This window comes from Adiantum capillus-veneris, chromosome 1 (assembly GCF_014529385.1).
Source record: "Adiantum capillus-veneris isolate H3 chromosome 1, ASM1452938v2, whole genome shotgun sequence".
NCBI lineage: Eukaryota > Viridiplantae > Streptophyta > Polypodiopsida > Polypodiales > Pteridaceae > Adiantum > Adiantum capillus-veneris.
The window spans coordinates 130524994-130541409 of record NC_140931.1 but is presented as its reverse complement, the minus strand read 5'-3'; the positions used below and the strand labels follow the sequence as shown (position 1 = coordinate 130541409).

Sequence of the window (16416 nt, the reverse complement as noted above, 5' to 3'; positions counted from 1 at the left end):
ATGAGTTACTGTAGTAACTGCTTGCGGTAATTATTGATATGTGACTAATCCATTGTTCGGCCTTCCAAGGGACAATTCCCGCATATTGGGACTGTCTTCGCCTTCTACAACGAGACCAAAGGTGACCGTCATACTTTTGCTCCATACCGAGCATCCTTTTATTGTGGTGAATTGGAGGAAGCTCTAAACTTTGGGAGCTCATCAACCTTTTTGGGAGGTCCACAAATCTCTAAAAGTTTGGACAACCTGCATGATTTAACTTTGTCTTTCATCCATGAGATGATGGATGTATTGATAGCCATTTTTTGGTCATTCAAAATTGCCATAGTGAGCTACCTCACCCTATCAAATCACTCAAACACTGTGGTTACCGTCACCCTTTTACTGTACATAGGCATGTGAGAGTTAGGGGACTTTTCCCATATCTCCTTAAAAAACCCTCAATTAGCTAGTCACTGGGCTTGTTGAGCCAAAATAAATTAATAAATTAAAAAAGAAAAGTATATTATGGTCTCTTTGTGTGTAAATATTTCATTTTATATAGGGCCTAAATAAAGGGATTTTTATAATTATTTTGGTATTTTTTAAAAATATTTATACATAGGTGTGTGTTTTATTAGGCTATGTATGCCTTCTTTTATCCTCTTGCACCATAATTATATTTTTGTTGCCAATGTATACATTCTCTAATCTCATAAATATTTTTTCCTTTTATACAAATCACCTGCACATTTTTACCCTCACCCTTGTGAAAACAAAAAAACTGACTCCTACTCCCTTAGTCACTTTTATTATATAATTCTCATTTACTTGCATACTTTTTCCCTTTCACCCAAAATAATACAAAAGAGGGACCATATCATATGATTTCAATATCTTTTTTCATATCCATAATTCTTCCATATTTTTTCATTATGTACTCATTATTCTAACATCATGTGCTCATTGAGCTAAAATCCATGAATAGTCCATACACTAGTCTCACCATGTATATATTTCTTTATTCACCAATAATCCTCCTCCATGCATGTGTAAAGATAACTTGGATGCTTTGTATCATGATATGGCAAAGGAGGGGCTCACTCTTGGATGCATTGTGAAAATTCAACAAAGGAGGGGGCCACTAAGAGACTTTTGCAGGCATAAAAACAAGCTTTTTGGTGAGATTTTTGATGCCTATCTCCGCTTTGGAATTTGACAAAGTGAACAATAAAAAAAATGTAGTCCACAAGCTGAATAATCATCTCAATTTTTGGAGCTACCATCGGTGAGGTATGAATTTTATGGTGGACTCCAATCTGTCCACTTTTTCTCACAAGTCACACCCTAGTCTTCTCTCACCTCCCTTCACACTTCTACACACGCATACATACTCATTCCTCTCCATCCCTCACTCAAACCTGCAACTTTCATGACTTCTTTCATCTTCTTCACCATTTCCATCTCTCCTTACTCGCTTCAAAATTATCGTCTCTACACACATATAGCCCCAATTCTCTCTCTAGAATCAAACTCATATTACCATAACCTTTTCATCCTTTCACAAAAAGAGAAAAAATCAGCAAATAACAAAGCTCAAGCTCTGCAAAAGGAGGAGTTTGATGATGGAAAATTCAACTTTTCCATGGTCACAACTACACTGATAGAGTTCTACAACCACTTCATTTTACTAGAGGAGATACGTGGAAAATTCCCTTTCCATCTTGTGGTTTCCATCAAATTGTGTATAATCTCATCCTTCTCGTACTTTTTATCATTGTATAAATCATGTAATGCATCTTGAGTGCATATGCCATGTAGTTTTAACCCATCCCACTAACTACAAATTACTAACACTAATAACTAACCCGCTACCCTTCTTGTAAATTGCACCCTCTACTATCTACTAGACTAGGCACCTCCAAGTTACTCTCTCTCTCTCTCTCTCTCTCTCTCTCTTCTCTCTCTCTCTCTCTCTCTCTCTCTCTCTCGGTGTTGGTGTGTGTATTTTTAGCATTGATATTAGTGATAGTGTATCCTTCCTTCTCGCTTGTATTGCCCAAGGATTTTACTCTTTTGCGTCCTAGTTTGCTCTATAACAAGGTGGTGCCCCTTCACTTGTTTGGTTGTGGGTTTGTTGCTGTTGGTTCTTGCTTGTGGTTGCCCCAACCCCAATTGAGCAACACGGGAGACTTGAGGGGTGTTTAGAGGTCGCCTCTCTTGTTGCCCCCCCCGGACCGCCTCAGTATCATTTGAATATTCCTGCCTTGTTTGCTCAACCCAATCATGTGTTTCTTGAAAGGGTTTTGGTGACCTGGCTAGTTCCATTGTCTCCAAAACAACTGCATTTGTATCTTTGTCAATTTCAACAAATAAATGTGATGGAGACAAAGTCTTGTTACATGGTGTAGCATACATAGAATCATCGCTGACTTCTTCACTTGTTTCTAAACTATCAGCCACATAAACAGTCATCCAAATGTAGAATGTCGTAAGTTGAGGACAGAGTATGGTCAAGAAGGTAGTTCTTCTAATCTTCATGATCCCATCTTGGAAACACATTGACCTTAGACAGAGCTCCCAGTTTGAATGACTGCATGCAAGCCTTCAAACTTAATAGAAGGAGGCAGTAGGCTTTGAAGAAAATATTCACTAAGTAGAAGCTCTCCATTTTGTAATGAGACTCTATAATCCACTTCGGCACCATTAATCTTCCAGGAAAGTATAGTTGTAGCTGTAGCTGTCATGTTTGATACAAACAGGGAGGAAGAATACTTGAGGGAAAGAAAATGACAAAAATAGAAGGCAGAGAATGTGTATAAGGCACAAAGAAAGTGTAAAATCATGCAGCTGCAAAAAGTTAATGCGTTCACTGAAAATTGTTCAAAATAGAGTATGATGACATATCATTTTGTGTTTACAAAAAATCCTTAAATTCCTTGTGGCAGCCCAATATGGGGTGGATGGTGTTTTTGACAATAAGGTCATGTATAACATCTATGAGGAAAACCCTTAAATCCCTTGTTGGAGCCCAAAATAGGGTTTATGGTTTATTTTGAAAAAGGATTCACCATACAAAGGAGACTTTGGACTTTTTTTTTTTGGATATATGTCATTTATCATTGCGTGTATGTGATTTTAAAAGTGGATGATGCTCTAAAAATTGTGTAGATGGTTTATGCAATGCGTTGACGTGCAGCAATTGAATGAAGCCCAATTATTCACTAGAGAGTGGATTAATGTGCATAATGAGAAAAAAATGTTCTCTCCCTCGTTGCTTGAAAGGAATGTGACAACTTGGGAGGCCAATTTTTTTGTCCTTGGTGGTTGGATTATCCACTAGGAGTTATTTCAAAGAAAGAGATTGAATCACAAAAGAGTAAGTACCTTAACACTTGTGGCTCTTTTCTTTTAAGAATGTATGTATTAATTCAATGTATGTGATATTGTGCTATATGGTTGTTCAGTGAAGGGTTTCAAAATGAGAGTGATGGGTACTCAGAGGAGACACAAGAAGAGTCTCTCCCTCCCGTTTCTCATGGGGTTACTCAAAACACCATTGGGAGTGGCTCCCAAGGTACTCCACTAGCAAGCAATGCACTCAAGAAGGGTAAAGGGAAAATGGAGCCTCCAAGTACATCAAGGATACCCACTCCCTCTTCTATGCCTCCCATTGTGCCATCTACGGAGCCTGGCATGTCCTCTTTGGCAACCACTATACCCCATATGGCACCCTCTTCTAATGTCCCCACTACATACTCATTGGTGCACACTACTTCGTTTTTTGCGGAGTCTTCTCTTGGACAAGAGGCTTGGGAGAGAAGGCCGATCACACGATCTATTGGTAAGTTTAAGAAAATTGTTAGCAATTCTGTCTTCCATGTTTTCTAATTCAAAGCTAATTTGGATAATGATTACAGGGTTCCATTACCAAACCGTTGTAGATGTCTTGCTTGTGGATATATCACAAATTGATAATTTTTCCCTTGATAGGTAGATTTGGATAATGGTTACTTATTAGCATTTTCTTCTTGCATTGCTCTATGGTTTTGAACATGATTTATGTTTGGTTTTCTTGTAGCATCAATAAAGTTTTTGTGACACAGAATACAAATCTTTATAGCAAATATGGTGTGCCGTGTTGTGAGGTTGCTAGGCTTATCTTTGCAGATTTTCCTACAAGTTTGCTTGTGGATGGTCTAGGACCAATCCCATTGGGTAAGTAACTTTTCTTTCGACTAGTACCTACAGATAACTATGGTTGTATGCTTACATGTCATCATTCACTTTTGTAGAGGGCATGACTGTTCCCAAGTGGAACACATTTTCAAGGGGTCTAGTGATAGGGTGCATGGATGTTGCTCGTGAGTTTTTGGCTGATGAGGGGTTTTTAGTCACCATGTGCATGGCCGATCATATTGGAGATTTTTTTGCAGATGAAACTAGGGTAGGACTTGTGCTCTTATGTACATGGACCCTCATGTGTAATAAGAAGGCCTATCGGCATCCACTCACTAGAGAGGCGGTGAGATAACAAACGTAGTTTCATAATTTAATTTCCTAACTAAAATAATTGTAGCTAGGACATTCATTAGTTGAGCTACTTATTTATGCAGGTACTTGATCTTACCATGTGTCTTTGGTATCATGTTGGCCATCCTGTTCCACGCTATGATATAGAGGCAAGGGAGAAAATTTCCAAGAGATTGTTTCCAGCAGGTTGTAGCTACATGATAGATGATGTAGTCTTTTCCATTGAGATTGATGGTGTTATTTTTAGAGGTGGGGTAGAGCGGTCTTCTTTGTTCTTTCAGTAAGACTAGTCCAAAGTATGATAGTAGTGAATGTTATAGTATATATGTGTTTGCATTAGGTTTCTAATTTATTTTTTATATGGTCAGGTGGTTACTGGCAACATTTACTGAGCCTCATGACTATGTTTTGGACTTGTTTTTGGGGTGTGGTGGTTTGAGCCGAGCTTCTGTGGAAGATATGCGGCATTTCATGTGTCTAGAGCTAGATGATGTGCTCTATGAAAGATGTTTGTCCGACATTGCATGTGCACCTGTGAAATGTTGATTGCGGATGCACACCTTGATTGAGGAAACTATATTCTTACATTACACATCTTGATGTTTTGATTTATGTTTCTATGTACATGGCAGCCATATGATATTGACATGGCATTTTGGTATGCAAAATCCATGTGGGGCCCAAGAAAGGGTGTACGGTTTTTGGATGAAGAGGTCTCCATCCAAAGGAGACTATGGAAAATTTGTTAAGATTCACATTTCATGTACAAGCTCAAAAATACATACAGATGGTGCTTTTTATAAAGTTTCATTTTGCATAAGCATAGGCATGCTTCCATATTTCTTAAAAGTGTTTGTTAGTTGAAGGATTGTACTATGAGGTTTTGAGTTTTTCCGGACACAATGATACTTAAAGATATCATTAGTGTAAAATCAGGGTTCAAAAACTCAAAAAAAAAAGTTTCCATTGTAAAAGCTCAAAATTGAAAGCTTGCAAAAATAAAATTCCCATGCAAGACCTTTGCACAGAACCTTGGAGGCTTATGAAGCTGACCCAGGGCTACAACCTATCTACTAATTTAGGACTTGCTAAATTAGGATAAACTTTGGCAAAAACAAAACTCACCCTTTGGGCTTTAAAACTTTCACTTCCTATGAAAAACCTTAGCACAATGCTTTGGAGGTGCCACCAAGCTGCTCCCAAAACCTGCTAAATTCATATATTTTGTGGCAAGTAAGAATTTCACCCTAAGGCTTCACAAACTTCATACTTAAGAGTGTAAAGAGTTATTCTAATGACTTGAGCTTAGCACAATCACTTTTTATTTTTAGACTCCTATAATTGCTCTCGATCATCTCCTTTGTCCTGTCCTTTGATCAAGGCTTTGCAGGACACATTTATCCTTTCTTGACCTTGTGCCTATGACTGAGATAATTAATTAGCAATTATCCTTGCTCTTTTATGAACTTCCCCCTTTTGGTCCCAAGCCTTGACCGATCGGTCCATTAGCACTTAATCAATTTTACTTGTTCTCTTTTTATTTGTTCCATTAGAAATTAATATTCATGACATTGAAACGGACTTCTTGTGATCTGATAGAGTAGGTCCTGTGGACTTCTACCTCAACAAGCTTTATTTGAGGACTGCGATGATGGAAAAAAATTGTCAAGGGGATGAGGATGTTTTAGGATAAGTTTGCATATCTTCATATTATAGTTTAGAATCAGCATTGTAAGTCAAAACCTTGACTGATTAGCCTTAGTCATGATTTGGGAGAAAAGTCATTTTTCCTACAACTAAGGCAAGAAAAGTGGAGTTGTCTACCTATCAACAGGGTACTATTGTGCAACTAATTTCTCTCAATCCATGACAAATTTGGAGGACCTTCCAAAGCAAACTTGTAGCTCATAATGTCCTTTATCAACATGCCAAATCTTGTGGTCATCTTATCTAACCTCGTCACGTTATGGTATTTACAAATAGGCCCTAAGTGCTAATTTTTCTACAATAGCACATACTAGCTATACCTGATCTCAAATACATCAAGAAAAAGCACTCTTGCAGAACCTTGGCCTTTTACCTCTTTGGTCGCTTCCAAATCCCTAAATCTCTATATAAAGATCTATGTGATACCTTCTCAAAGAGGTTTAAAGGCCACATTAGAGTCTTATGTCATCACTTTGTGATTGGGGATTGAGTTTACTCTCCTATTGAATAGTGCATCCCAAATTGGCCTCCTACACTTCATGTAATTTTTCCATTAGTAATATAATTGAGTGTTACCTTCTTGTGTACTCATTTTCTTGATTAGTGTGTGTGATTATATCATTCAATTACTCTATTTGTGAACCCAATTACTCTCATTGCTACTGCAAGTAGCACAAGTACTATAAGTACTAGCTTGCAGTACTCACATAGTGCTAGAGTCTGCCTTTAGAGGTGCATCTAGTCTATGATCTTGTGTTCTATATGTTTTAACATGGTATCAGAGCTCTAGGTTATTAGCTTGAAAAGAGACCTTCAGCTATTAGGTTGACATTCTAGAAGCATCAATCTAGCTCTTCTAAGTTTCACACTAGTTGTGGGGTTTCATAACAGGAGAAGATGGAGTGTTCATCACACAATGGCCCCAAGTGATATCACCCTTCTTGGTGATGAGAGAAAGCTAAACCAAAACAACTATGGCTTATGGAAGCTCAAGATGCAAATGCTCTTCATGATCAAGAACATGTGGAAGATCGTGACGGGTGAAGAACCAAGACCAGTCCATGGAGATCAAAGGAATGATTGGGATAGAAGAGCACTTCAAGCTCAAGGCTTCATCAATATCAAGAATACTTGAAGATAAAGGAATCATTAAGGTCGTGCATTTGAAGGAAAAGTTGAATGAAGCTACTAAAAACTCAAGTGAAAGTGTGTGTAACTACTGCTTAACCTTAGGAACATTCAATATGAGCTTGCAGCAATCAAAGAAGATCAAGGATGAGGATATGATTCAAGGTATTTTCAAGGGAATCAAGACATAGTACAAGTTGCAACAGTTGAAAGAAAAGGCATGCTTGCCAAATACCCAAAATAACATAGTAAGAGCAATAAAACCAACACATGTGCATACCGTGTGAATAGCATGTGCACCATAATCAAGTTATACACGAATTGTATGTGTGTGTGTGTGTGTGTGTGTGTGTGTGAGAGAGAGAGAGAGAGAGAGAGAGAGAGAGAGAGCAAGTGCAGATGCACCTGTTAGAGTGAAGTGTTACACCAACACAAAGAGAGAGGAGAGAGGAGAGAAGAATACAAAATAAATACAAAGTGTCTCTCCGCTGGACATAAAATGGCCATGGATCATAAAGACCACTTAAATAATGAACTACCCATAAATGTGATATCCTTTTCATAGGCCATTTCTTGTCAGCTGCAATAAATGACCATTCATCAATTTTCATTACATTCCTCTCCATTGGGAAGCAGTTGTCCTCAACTGCTAAGTTAAGAATCTACAAAACATACTTGTAGAAAAAAAACCAACGATTAACATTCTGTGTTAGAAATATCATATATGAAAAGAATTTTTTTTTAAGTTAGATAACTAAATTTTCTTATGTCTATTGCCATCCACATACTACATATTCTAGTGTCCCATACCATTAGAATAAGCAGTATATGTCATATCTTTGTGTATCAGGATATCATTGGTCTCAATCATCTTTCAATAGTCAATTCTCATAAATTTTAAGTCCAATTTAATAAACACTTTCACGACAGGAAATCATCATAGAACAAATTCAAATTCAAATTCAAATCTCTTCCAGTATGTGCCCACGATCTTTGGAGCACGTCAAATTAAGGCGTATCTTGAGAGATACCTTTTGAAAAATGAAAGCAAAAGGGGAGGTTGCGCTAAGATCAGGCGGTCATGGCACGTGGAAGAGAGAGAGAGAGAGAGAGAGAGAGAGAGAGAGAGGGGGAGAGACGCAGGCATCTGTCGTGTGGGAGGTGACGGAGAAGATATTCGTTCGCAAAAGGCGGTAGCACCCGGTGGATATACACATTTGTGGGGGAGTCAGTGTGACTCGGGACTCGCAGGGCATGGAGGAGTCAATGCATGCAGTAGAATGGAGGTCGCGAGAATGAGATGAAAGGGGTCATCTCAGCCGAGGCAAAAGGCGGCAGTGTGACTCGCGACTCGCAGAGCATGGACGAGTCAATGCATGCAATAGAATGGAGGTCACGAGCTGCGCAAGGCAATTGAACCGCACACGGGCTAAGGAACAAGACTCTATGCTTGGTTTGGGGGGGTATCCAGGACCTTGAGAGTCCGCACGGAGCTGGCAGAGATGAAAAGCCGCCTGCGTTGAGCGAGTTGATTGGGTCGAAGCGAGAGCGCTTGGTTTTCCCAAAGAGAGAGAGAGAATCTCGCGCTGTAATTAATTAATGTTTGGTGTATTCGACCCAGTATGTGCCAGATTAAGTAACAAAATCACACTAAGCACATTGGTGGCCAACCATTACAAAATGATTTTGTAATTAGTATTGTCTAAATTATATAGTCAAGTAACAAAATCACACTAAGCACACTGGTGGCCAACCATTACAAAATGATTTTGTAATTAGTATTGTCTAAATTAAGGAATCGACACCAATATTGAAATGTGCTGCCTAAATCGATGAATCTACACTTGTGCTGCCGAAATCAGTGTATTTGCACTCATACTGTCTAAAGTGGAAAATTTTCATGCTTGATTGGTGCTGCCTATATCAATGAATCTACACTAGGATAAGAATTTATACACCGCATTGATCATGTTGTTGGAGTGCGCGTCTCTCCAGGGTCGACTGGAAAAGCGTCGGGCTTTTGGCTGTAGATGGAGAAGCAAAGAAGTGCAAACCAAGGGAAATCAGTGCATTCAGGCTGAATTAGTGTTAATAAGACGATATAGAGATGCTTAGAGAGAATTGCACAAGAATATCACCGATCAAACATAATTCATGGCTAAAAGCCAACTTAGAATAGATATTAACACTTAATTGAGGCTAGCAATCAGAAGATGTTTCCATTAATCAGATATCTGGAACTCTCGATACAAATTGACTGCAGACGCCAACATCAGTATGCCTGTTGATTTGAAATCCCCTATTCATATATCCCAAACCCATGGAAATAATCCACAATCTTCCAGTTAAATTTCAATCTCCTAAGCCCTGCTTGTACACTGCTTCTTCTTCGACTCCCCCTCTGCTCTTCTCCCCAAAAAATCTCCCTTAAAACTGTCCAAAAACTGCCCTTTAGGACGCATGACCTCCTATTTTTAGCCCCCCCCATCTTTATTTATCTTTTGCATGGCATGTGTAATCCCCGCTTTTCCCTATTTTCCGGACCCTTCTCATGTGCACCGACCCTTTTTTTCGATGCCATTCGTAGCTTTTCTTAAGCTCTACGGCTCAATAATTTAATATTGATACTAGTCTCAGATTTTTACTGTTGTACTAGTATTGGTAATACTTTACTGCTATACTGGTACTGGTAATACTAGTACTCGTAATACAGGTACTGGTAATAGTGGTACGGATTGATGGCTTTTAAAATGTTAATGCACTTAGTGTGCGATTAAATTACCCTTAAATTTAAGAAGGAATCATTTTCAGTGCTTTGTCTTTGAGAAACACTTTTGCAGATTAAGCTAAGTACAATGCTATCATATCAGAGAACCTCTAGGTATGAAATTTCTCAATACAATTTGATAATATACATCTAGCAAGGTCATTTCAATTATCTCTTATAAGTAAGCTCTCACTATGTATCTTTAGACCCACATACCATATATATATAAATACACCATCCAATGCTTATTCTACTTCCTTTCTTATCTTAAGATGTCCAAATTTCCCACCACCTTTTACAACATCTCCTTATATGACTATTCCCCAGTTTAATATACTTGGTTTGATACAATAATTCTCATTTTATTTAATCTCTTTTAAGTGACTCTCTTTGCAGATATTTCTAAGAGATTACACTCAAGCAATTTTTAAACATGCGAGAATAATGCTGGACCCTTTTAAAAGAAAGGGCTCTTTTACTTGTCTACATTGTGTTATAAGTTGTAATTCACATGAGATCAAGTGATTTGGGATTATCGTTGATATTTTTACATACTTCAATACTCCAACCTACTCCAATTTGGGATCAAAACAAGCAGTCAATGTTTTGTCTTTTTATGTCTTGTCTAGTCCATTGATCACATGCACACAGATTCCCAATATAGAGGTCCTAGCAACCTACTGAAGCTACTAATAGTATAGATGTCCAAATCGTGCATCCCATAGAGAAAAAGACTCCGTGGTCCGAGACAGGAGAGTAGTGAGACAGTATAGAGATCCATCGTGCTCACCGCCTGCAAGAAGAGTACCTGTCGTATAATGAGAAATGGTCACCGTGCCAGTCCCAAAGTGTATGTCAGCTCTATGAGAGTCTAAACTCGACACAGAGAGGAGGTTAAAGGCCATGTCCGGAACATAAATTTCCTCCAATGAACTGAGCTTTGGGTCTGAGGTAGAAAGGAAGAGGGTAATTTGGCATGTGCCAGACACTCCCCATAAATCTCCCTGAGAGAGCTAAACCAAGCTGTTAGGGAGTCATGTGAGTGGTAGCTCCACTATCAATAACCCAAGTACCTAACTTCCAAGTAGCAAGAGTGTGGTCCGTCGCCATGACAAGAGCGGTCCCCGCAATCTTGTGAGAGGCTACAATAGTAGTCGAGGCTATCTGTTTCTCCTTGTTGGCCTCTTCTTGTCTCTTCTTTCTGCATTCTGATTTTTTGTGCCCTTTCTTGTGGTAGTGGTAATATTCGATGTCTTTGTTCTTCTTCTTCTTCTTACCTTTACCTTCTTGTTGCCTCCTTGAGCTATCAAAACTCTTTTTGTATCAACAGCACCTCCAGCTTTGAATGCGGAGTGCCCCTCGATCTGTCTGAGAGAAGGGAGAATCTCGTCCGAGGTGGGAAAAGAGGTATGTCTAGATGCAAGAAAACTCTGAAAGTAGGGATAAAAGCATGGGGGGAAGCTTGAATAGTAAGAGACCAGTTGTGTGTGCCAAGGTGATGTCACCTCCGGTAGAGACAAGGTCGTCCCAGAGCTCTCGTATGCGGCGGGTCAACCCATCGAGTGAGTTGAAATCCTTGAACTGGACGTTGTACAACACCCGTTCAAGTGTGATCTATCTGGAAAACAAGGTCTCCTCAAACTGGTCAAGAATCCGTCTCCACAATGGATGTGCATGCTCCTCTTTGGAAACTACCTTCGTGATGCGGTCCAAGAGGTTCATCATAAGAAAGGCGAAGACTCTTGAGTGGCGGTGGGAAGGGTAGGCTTTGTAGCCGAATGGGAAAAATAATTCAACCATTCCCAGAGCTGATGGTAAGCAATGATTGTGCGGACTCGTGTCCTCCACACAACATAGTTGTGTAAATTGAACTTCTTCTTCTCAACAAACTTGGTGAGGGCATAATTGTTGGATGTTGCTATGGTAGATAACGACATAGTCACAGAAGTGGCAGTGGCCGTAGTCAAAGAAGACGTGGTGACCACCTTTTGGGATTGTTGTTGTTGTCCCTTCTGCTTCGGAGTCGACATGTCGCGTGCTCAAAAGAGTGGTCCCAGAGGTAGGTGGATGAGATCTCAAGTTGCCGACGAAGATGCAAAGTTGGCATTGTTTGCTAGTAAAAGAGAATGAAAGCAGGCAACTTTGAGTACAAACAAGCGGATAGTGAAAAATCTCTACAAGTCTGGAGAGTGGTTTGCAAAGACGGGGCTAGTCAATAGAGATCAATGTTATGTCAAACCAGTACTAAGTGTAAATAATAACTCCAAATGAAGTAGTAAGGAGTAAGTCTAGCCATTCATAAGGGAGTATTATAAATAGTAGCAGGGATGCCATACACAAGCAAAGAAATAATGCAATATCACCACTACAATACTATATGGGGTAGTGTTGACAATCATAACAAAGTTATCCATAAGGAGGAGAGAGAAAGTTGTTCCTTTTTTTGTAGATAATTTCTTGCATAGATTTTCCTCGATTCTAGGAACCGAGATAGTAATCATCATAGATATTAGGGAGAATATTTTGAGTGTTTTGGTTGGTAGCTACAAGTTTATCTGGTCATACCTAGCATGTTGGATTTGCAGTAGAGATTATCATGATGAATAAATGAATATTGGATGAGTGTGTTGGGAATACATACCAATTGTAGATTCGTGGCATGCCTAAGATATTACAATGGAAGTTGTGGAAGATCTGGTTGTGTGAGAACCTATATGGTTTTCATTGAACTAGTGTCTCTAAGCACAATTAGAACATGGTTATCATGAGTTTCTCTAATGATTTGACATTTCAGCTTCTTAAGAATAAGAATAATTGGTGTGTGATGTTAAATATGTAGCTTTGACCATTGGCCAAAGGTGGATGCCTTATGAAATGCATCTTTCTTCCACCTTCACACGTCTTGCACAATGAATTTTGGAATGTACATGTTGGACGGATACGCCGCGACGGACGTCAGCACAGCGATAACTCACCTAACATGTAATGTCAGCTAATGACGAAGCTCGACCCGCAGGCGCGTGGAAGCAAGCATAAGGTGTCAACCTACACTCGACCGACTCCTAACTAATTCCTACAGAGGTCCCTACCAATTGTCTAAGTCACAGCCTTCAAGAGTGCAAACGAGGAAACTTCCTACAACTCTTGCTAGAGCCGAACACCCATCAAACACTTTCGAAACACCATAGAACTTGAAGGAGACCCTATTGATATCTATAGGCCGCTCTCCCTAAGATCTATGAACCAAAATCACGACCCAAAACACCCGGTGTAGAAACACGTAGGATGTCTGGCCAAAATCTGCAGGTCTTTGTTTCCAAAATCTGAAGTGCCTAATGTGTAGTTCTACTCAATGTGAACGCGTGGATATGCTGCAATGCGAAATCAGATAACGTATGCTCACCCAAACAACCGATGAAGCTCGTAGAAGGAGCTCCCAAAGCCGGACCGTACGCGCGCAATGTTGGTATCGGCGCGTAGCTCTAGTCGGGGGCAACACACTGCACTTCTCCGCACTCGATTCCGACCACCGTAGCACACATAGCGTCAAGACAAGCTCACACTCTCTCTCGCGTACACAGTATGCTCACTCACAGACTTCAAACTTGTTTTTAAAAATGACAAAAGGTTTTTTCATTAAGGTCAAAAAGTGGTATATATACCTTACAGCTTCTCAAACTCTAAAGTTCCAAAATCAACCATCTACTCAATCTAACTATCAAAACTGGGATACAATCTGGAAACTTCTGTAAGTCCCAATATTTACAAGGGGAAAAATCGGGTTTTCCTCAATGAATGAATAATTACAAAAATAATAGTCCGCCAAGTAGTTAGATGCCGTGGGGTGTGTCCAGCTTCTAACATCCCCCCCCCCCCTCCTTGTTCATGTCATCCCCGACATGGCCTTGATAAGCTGCTTCATCTTATCGTTTCCCGCATCTTTAGCAGAGATTCGTACCTTGCATGTAGATTCAGCATTGTGGGGCCAAAGATATCTGTATTCATGGTGAAGAACCTCGTATAGAATGCTTCTTCAAAAGCCTGGAGGTGATAGGATAGTAGAAACATAATTCTTTGATACAACACATGTATCACCTCCTTGGAAGGCTGACCTGACAGATCATAAGCACATCTGTATGTGTCCTGGAAGAAGAATATACTGTCGGTCACCTGGCCTGGCTTGAAGGTCTCGAACACTGCTAGGATGGTTCTGCAGATTTTTCTCATCATAATGCATGTAAGGTCAGGTGAGCCAGTGAACAAATTTATGGCGCCCGTGAGGGTTTTCACCATGTATTGGACACTTATTCTCTCACCTGCCTTCACGCACGGCAGCTTTGGGTAGTTCAGCCAAGTGGGTCGGCTTCTTTGCAAGATTTCTTGTGCCTTCCACGTCCTAACCCTTGGTGGAGGGAAGAAGCTGAGGTTGTCTCTGATATGTTTAGGTGCCTCTACCAAGTGGATTAGGTATTGTGGGTACTTGGTAAGCCAAGCCTTCCTCCACTTTGGCTGAGAATCCACTATGAGCTTAACTCCTTCTGGCCTCGAGGTGTCTGCATTGTAGAGAGGGACTGTTGGCTCTTCTCTGATTCGCCTGTTTATTGTTGTTGCCTCATATTTCAGCAATGGATATGGGAGAGAGGGATGAAGCCACTCACGCCTGAGATTGATGGTGTCAATCTTCTGAATGGTCATAGATTTGAAGACCCTTTGCTCCCATTCCAAGGCTTCCTTTGCCCATTTTTACCAAGCTGTCATGTATGTATGCCGCATAGTTGATTATCTTTGGGGTGCCCTTTGTCATTGCCCAAGTAAACGTTGTGGAAATTGCACCTGGCGGCATCCTGTACTTCTGTGGCCTCTTCGTGCACATGTGGAAGTACTAGTTGTACAATTGGCTCATGATTGCCACCTTTGGGTTGGCAATGTCTTCAAAGGTGTAATTTGCCTTTTTCTCTTTGTACACCTTGACTTCATCCCTTCTTTTTGTCACACTGTCTCCCTGATTGGAGAGATCTAGTGCATGGTCTACAACCCGCTCCGTGATTATGATCTCTGTATCGGGTCTGCCTTGCAAATCTGTCACCTTGGCCACTCCATCCTCTTTGATGCTTGCTACAAACTCCCATACTCTTTTGATGTCCACCCCTGCTAATATTGCTTCAAAATAGTTATGGAGGTCAAATTTCTCCAAGTAGCCGGCCATTTTGCTTCGTACAAATTCATTGAGCTCTCTTGGGAGCATTGGTAGCTCTATTACATTTCCTTCATTGTCTTTGAACACTCCCTGGTAGATCTTTAGGTCGTTTGACTCTAACAGATCTTCTTGTCCAGGTGCTGGTGGGCTTTAGTGTTCCCTCTGGAATGACAAAAGGTTCCACCTCGTCCAGATAATCTCTGATTGTCATTCTTTTCTTCTTTGCCGGTGACTTCGAGGCTGCCATAGATCGTGTTGCACTCAGTAATCCAAAGTTAGTGTTTTTTCCATATTAGCTGCGAAACTGAGTTTTACTTATCCAAATGACTTGAAAATTGAAATTATAGCTTAAAAGGAACTTGTGAAGCTGTGCATGTGCTCACAGTGCAAATCTGGCCAAAAATTTTCATATAGACATCCTACGCGTAGGATGTCTTTTTCTTCAGAATTGGTTCATACTTGACATGCAGGTAGTGTAAGGCTCATGGAGCATGGCTATAGGCTTGGATTTGAATTTGGATATCAAAAAGTGGATTTTTGGGCTGATTCAGGCTTTAGGTCACAATTTGGGTAGAATGTCCATCATAGGTAGCAATTGATGTCCAAATGGGTTGAAAATTGGTATATGTGCTCATTGCACCATGGTATTGGCTCCTATGATGTCATTTCTTGCACAGAAGGCTAAATTTATGTTGAAGACATCCTACGCGTAAGATGTCTTTTTCATCAGAATTGCATGAAACTTGTTCTGTGGGTTGTCCTTGGCCTATGGAACATGGCCATGTTCTTGGATTTGAATTTGGATAAGATTTGATGCTTGTAGGGCTCTGTGAGGTGTTTTTGGGCTCAAAAAGTGTATCTTGAAGGTGTTGGGGGTCAAGAGTGATTAGAATGGCGTCAAACTTGACATATGGGCTCTTGATGATGAGCTAATTAGATCTGGGATGACAAAACATCCCTTCCATGCCAAAAAGGTCCATTAGATATCCTACGCGTAGGATATCTTTTTCATCATTTTGACTCCCTGACCACACAGATTGTTTGTTGATGTGTATGTGAATGTGTTGTGCAAGTTTCATGAGATTTGGACAAGATTTGGTAGGTC

At 40.1% G+C, this 16416-nt stretch overlaps 1 protein-coding gene across 1 annotated transcript; it reads left to right on the top strand.

Moving 5' to 3' along the window:
• Window positions 1–3600: 3600 nt before the first annotated feature.
• On the top strand, window positions 3601–4182 carry LOC147465562 (uncharacterized). Its single transcript, XM_086511871.1, has 3 exons — window positions 3601–3823; window positions 3900–3972; window positions 4086–4182. The coding sequence occupies exons 1-3, from the start codon at window positions 3601–3603 to the stop codon at window positions 4180–4182; spliced, it is 393 nt and encodes a 130-aa protein (XP_086367997.1).
• Window positions 4183–16416: the final 12234 nt, after the last annotated feature.

Coding starts and splice junctions, on each gene's coding strand:
- LOC147465562 (XM_086511871.1), top strand. CDS start 3,601: ATGGAGCCTCCAAGTACATCAAGGATACCCACTCCCTCTTCTATGCCT. Junction 3,824..3,899: donor GCCGATCACACGATCTATTG/GTAAGTTTAAGA, acceptor TAATGATTACAG/GGTTCCATTACCAAACCGTT. Junction 3,973..4,085: donor GATAATTTTTCCCTTGATAG/GTAGATTTGGAT, acceptor TTTGTGACACAG/AATACAAATCTTTATAGCAA.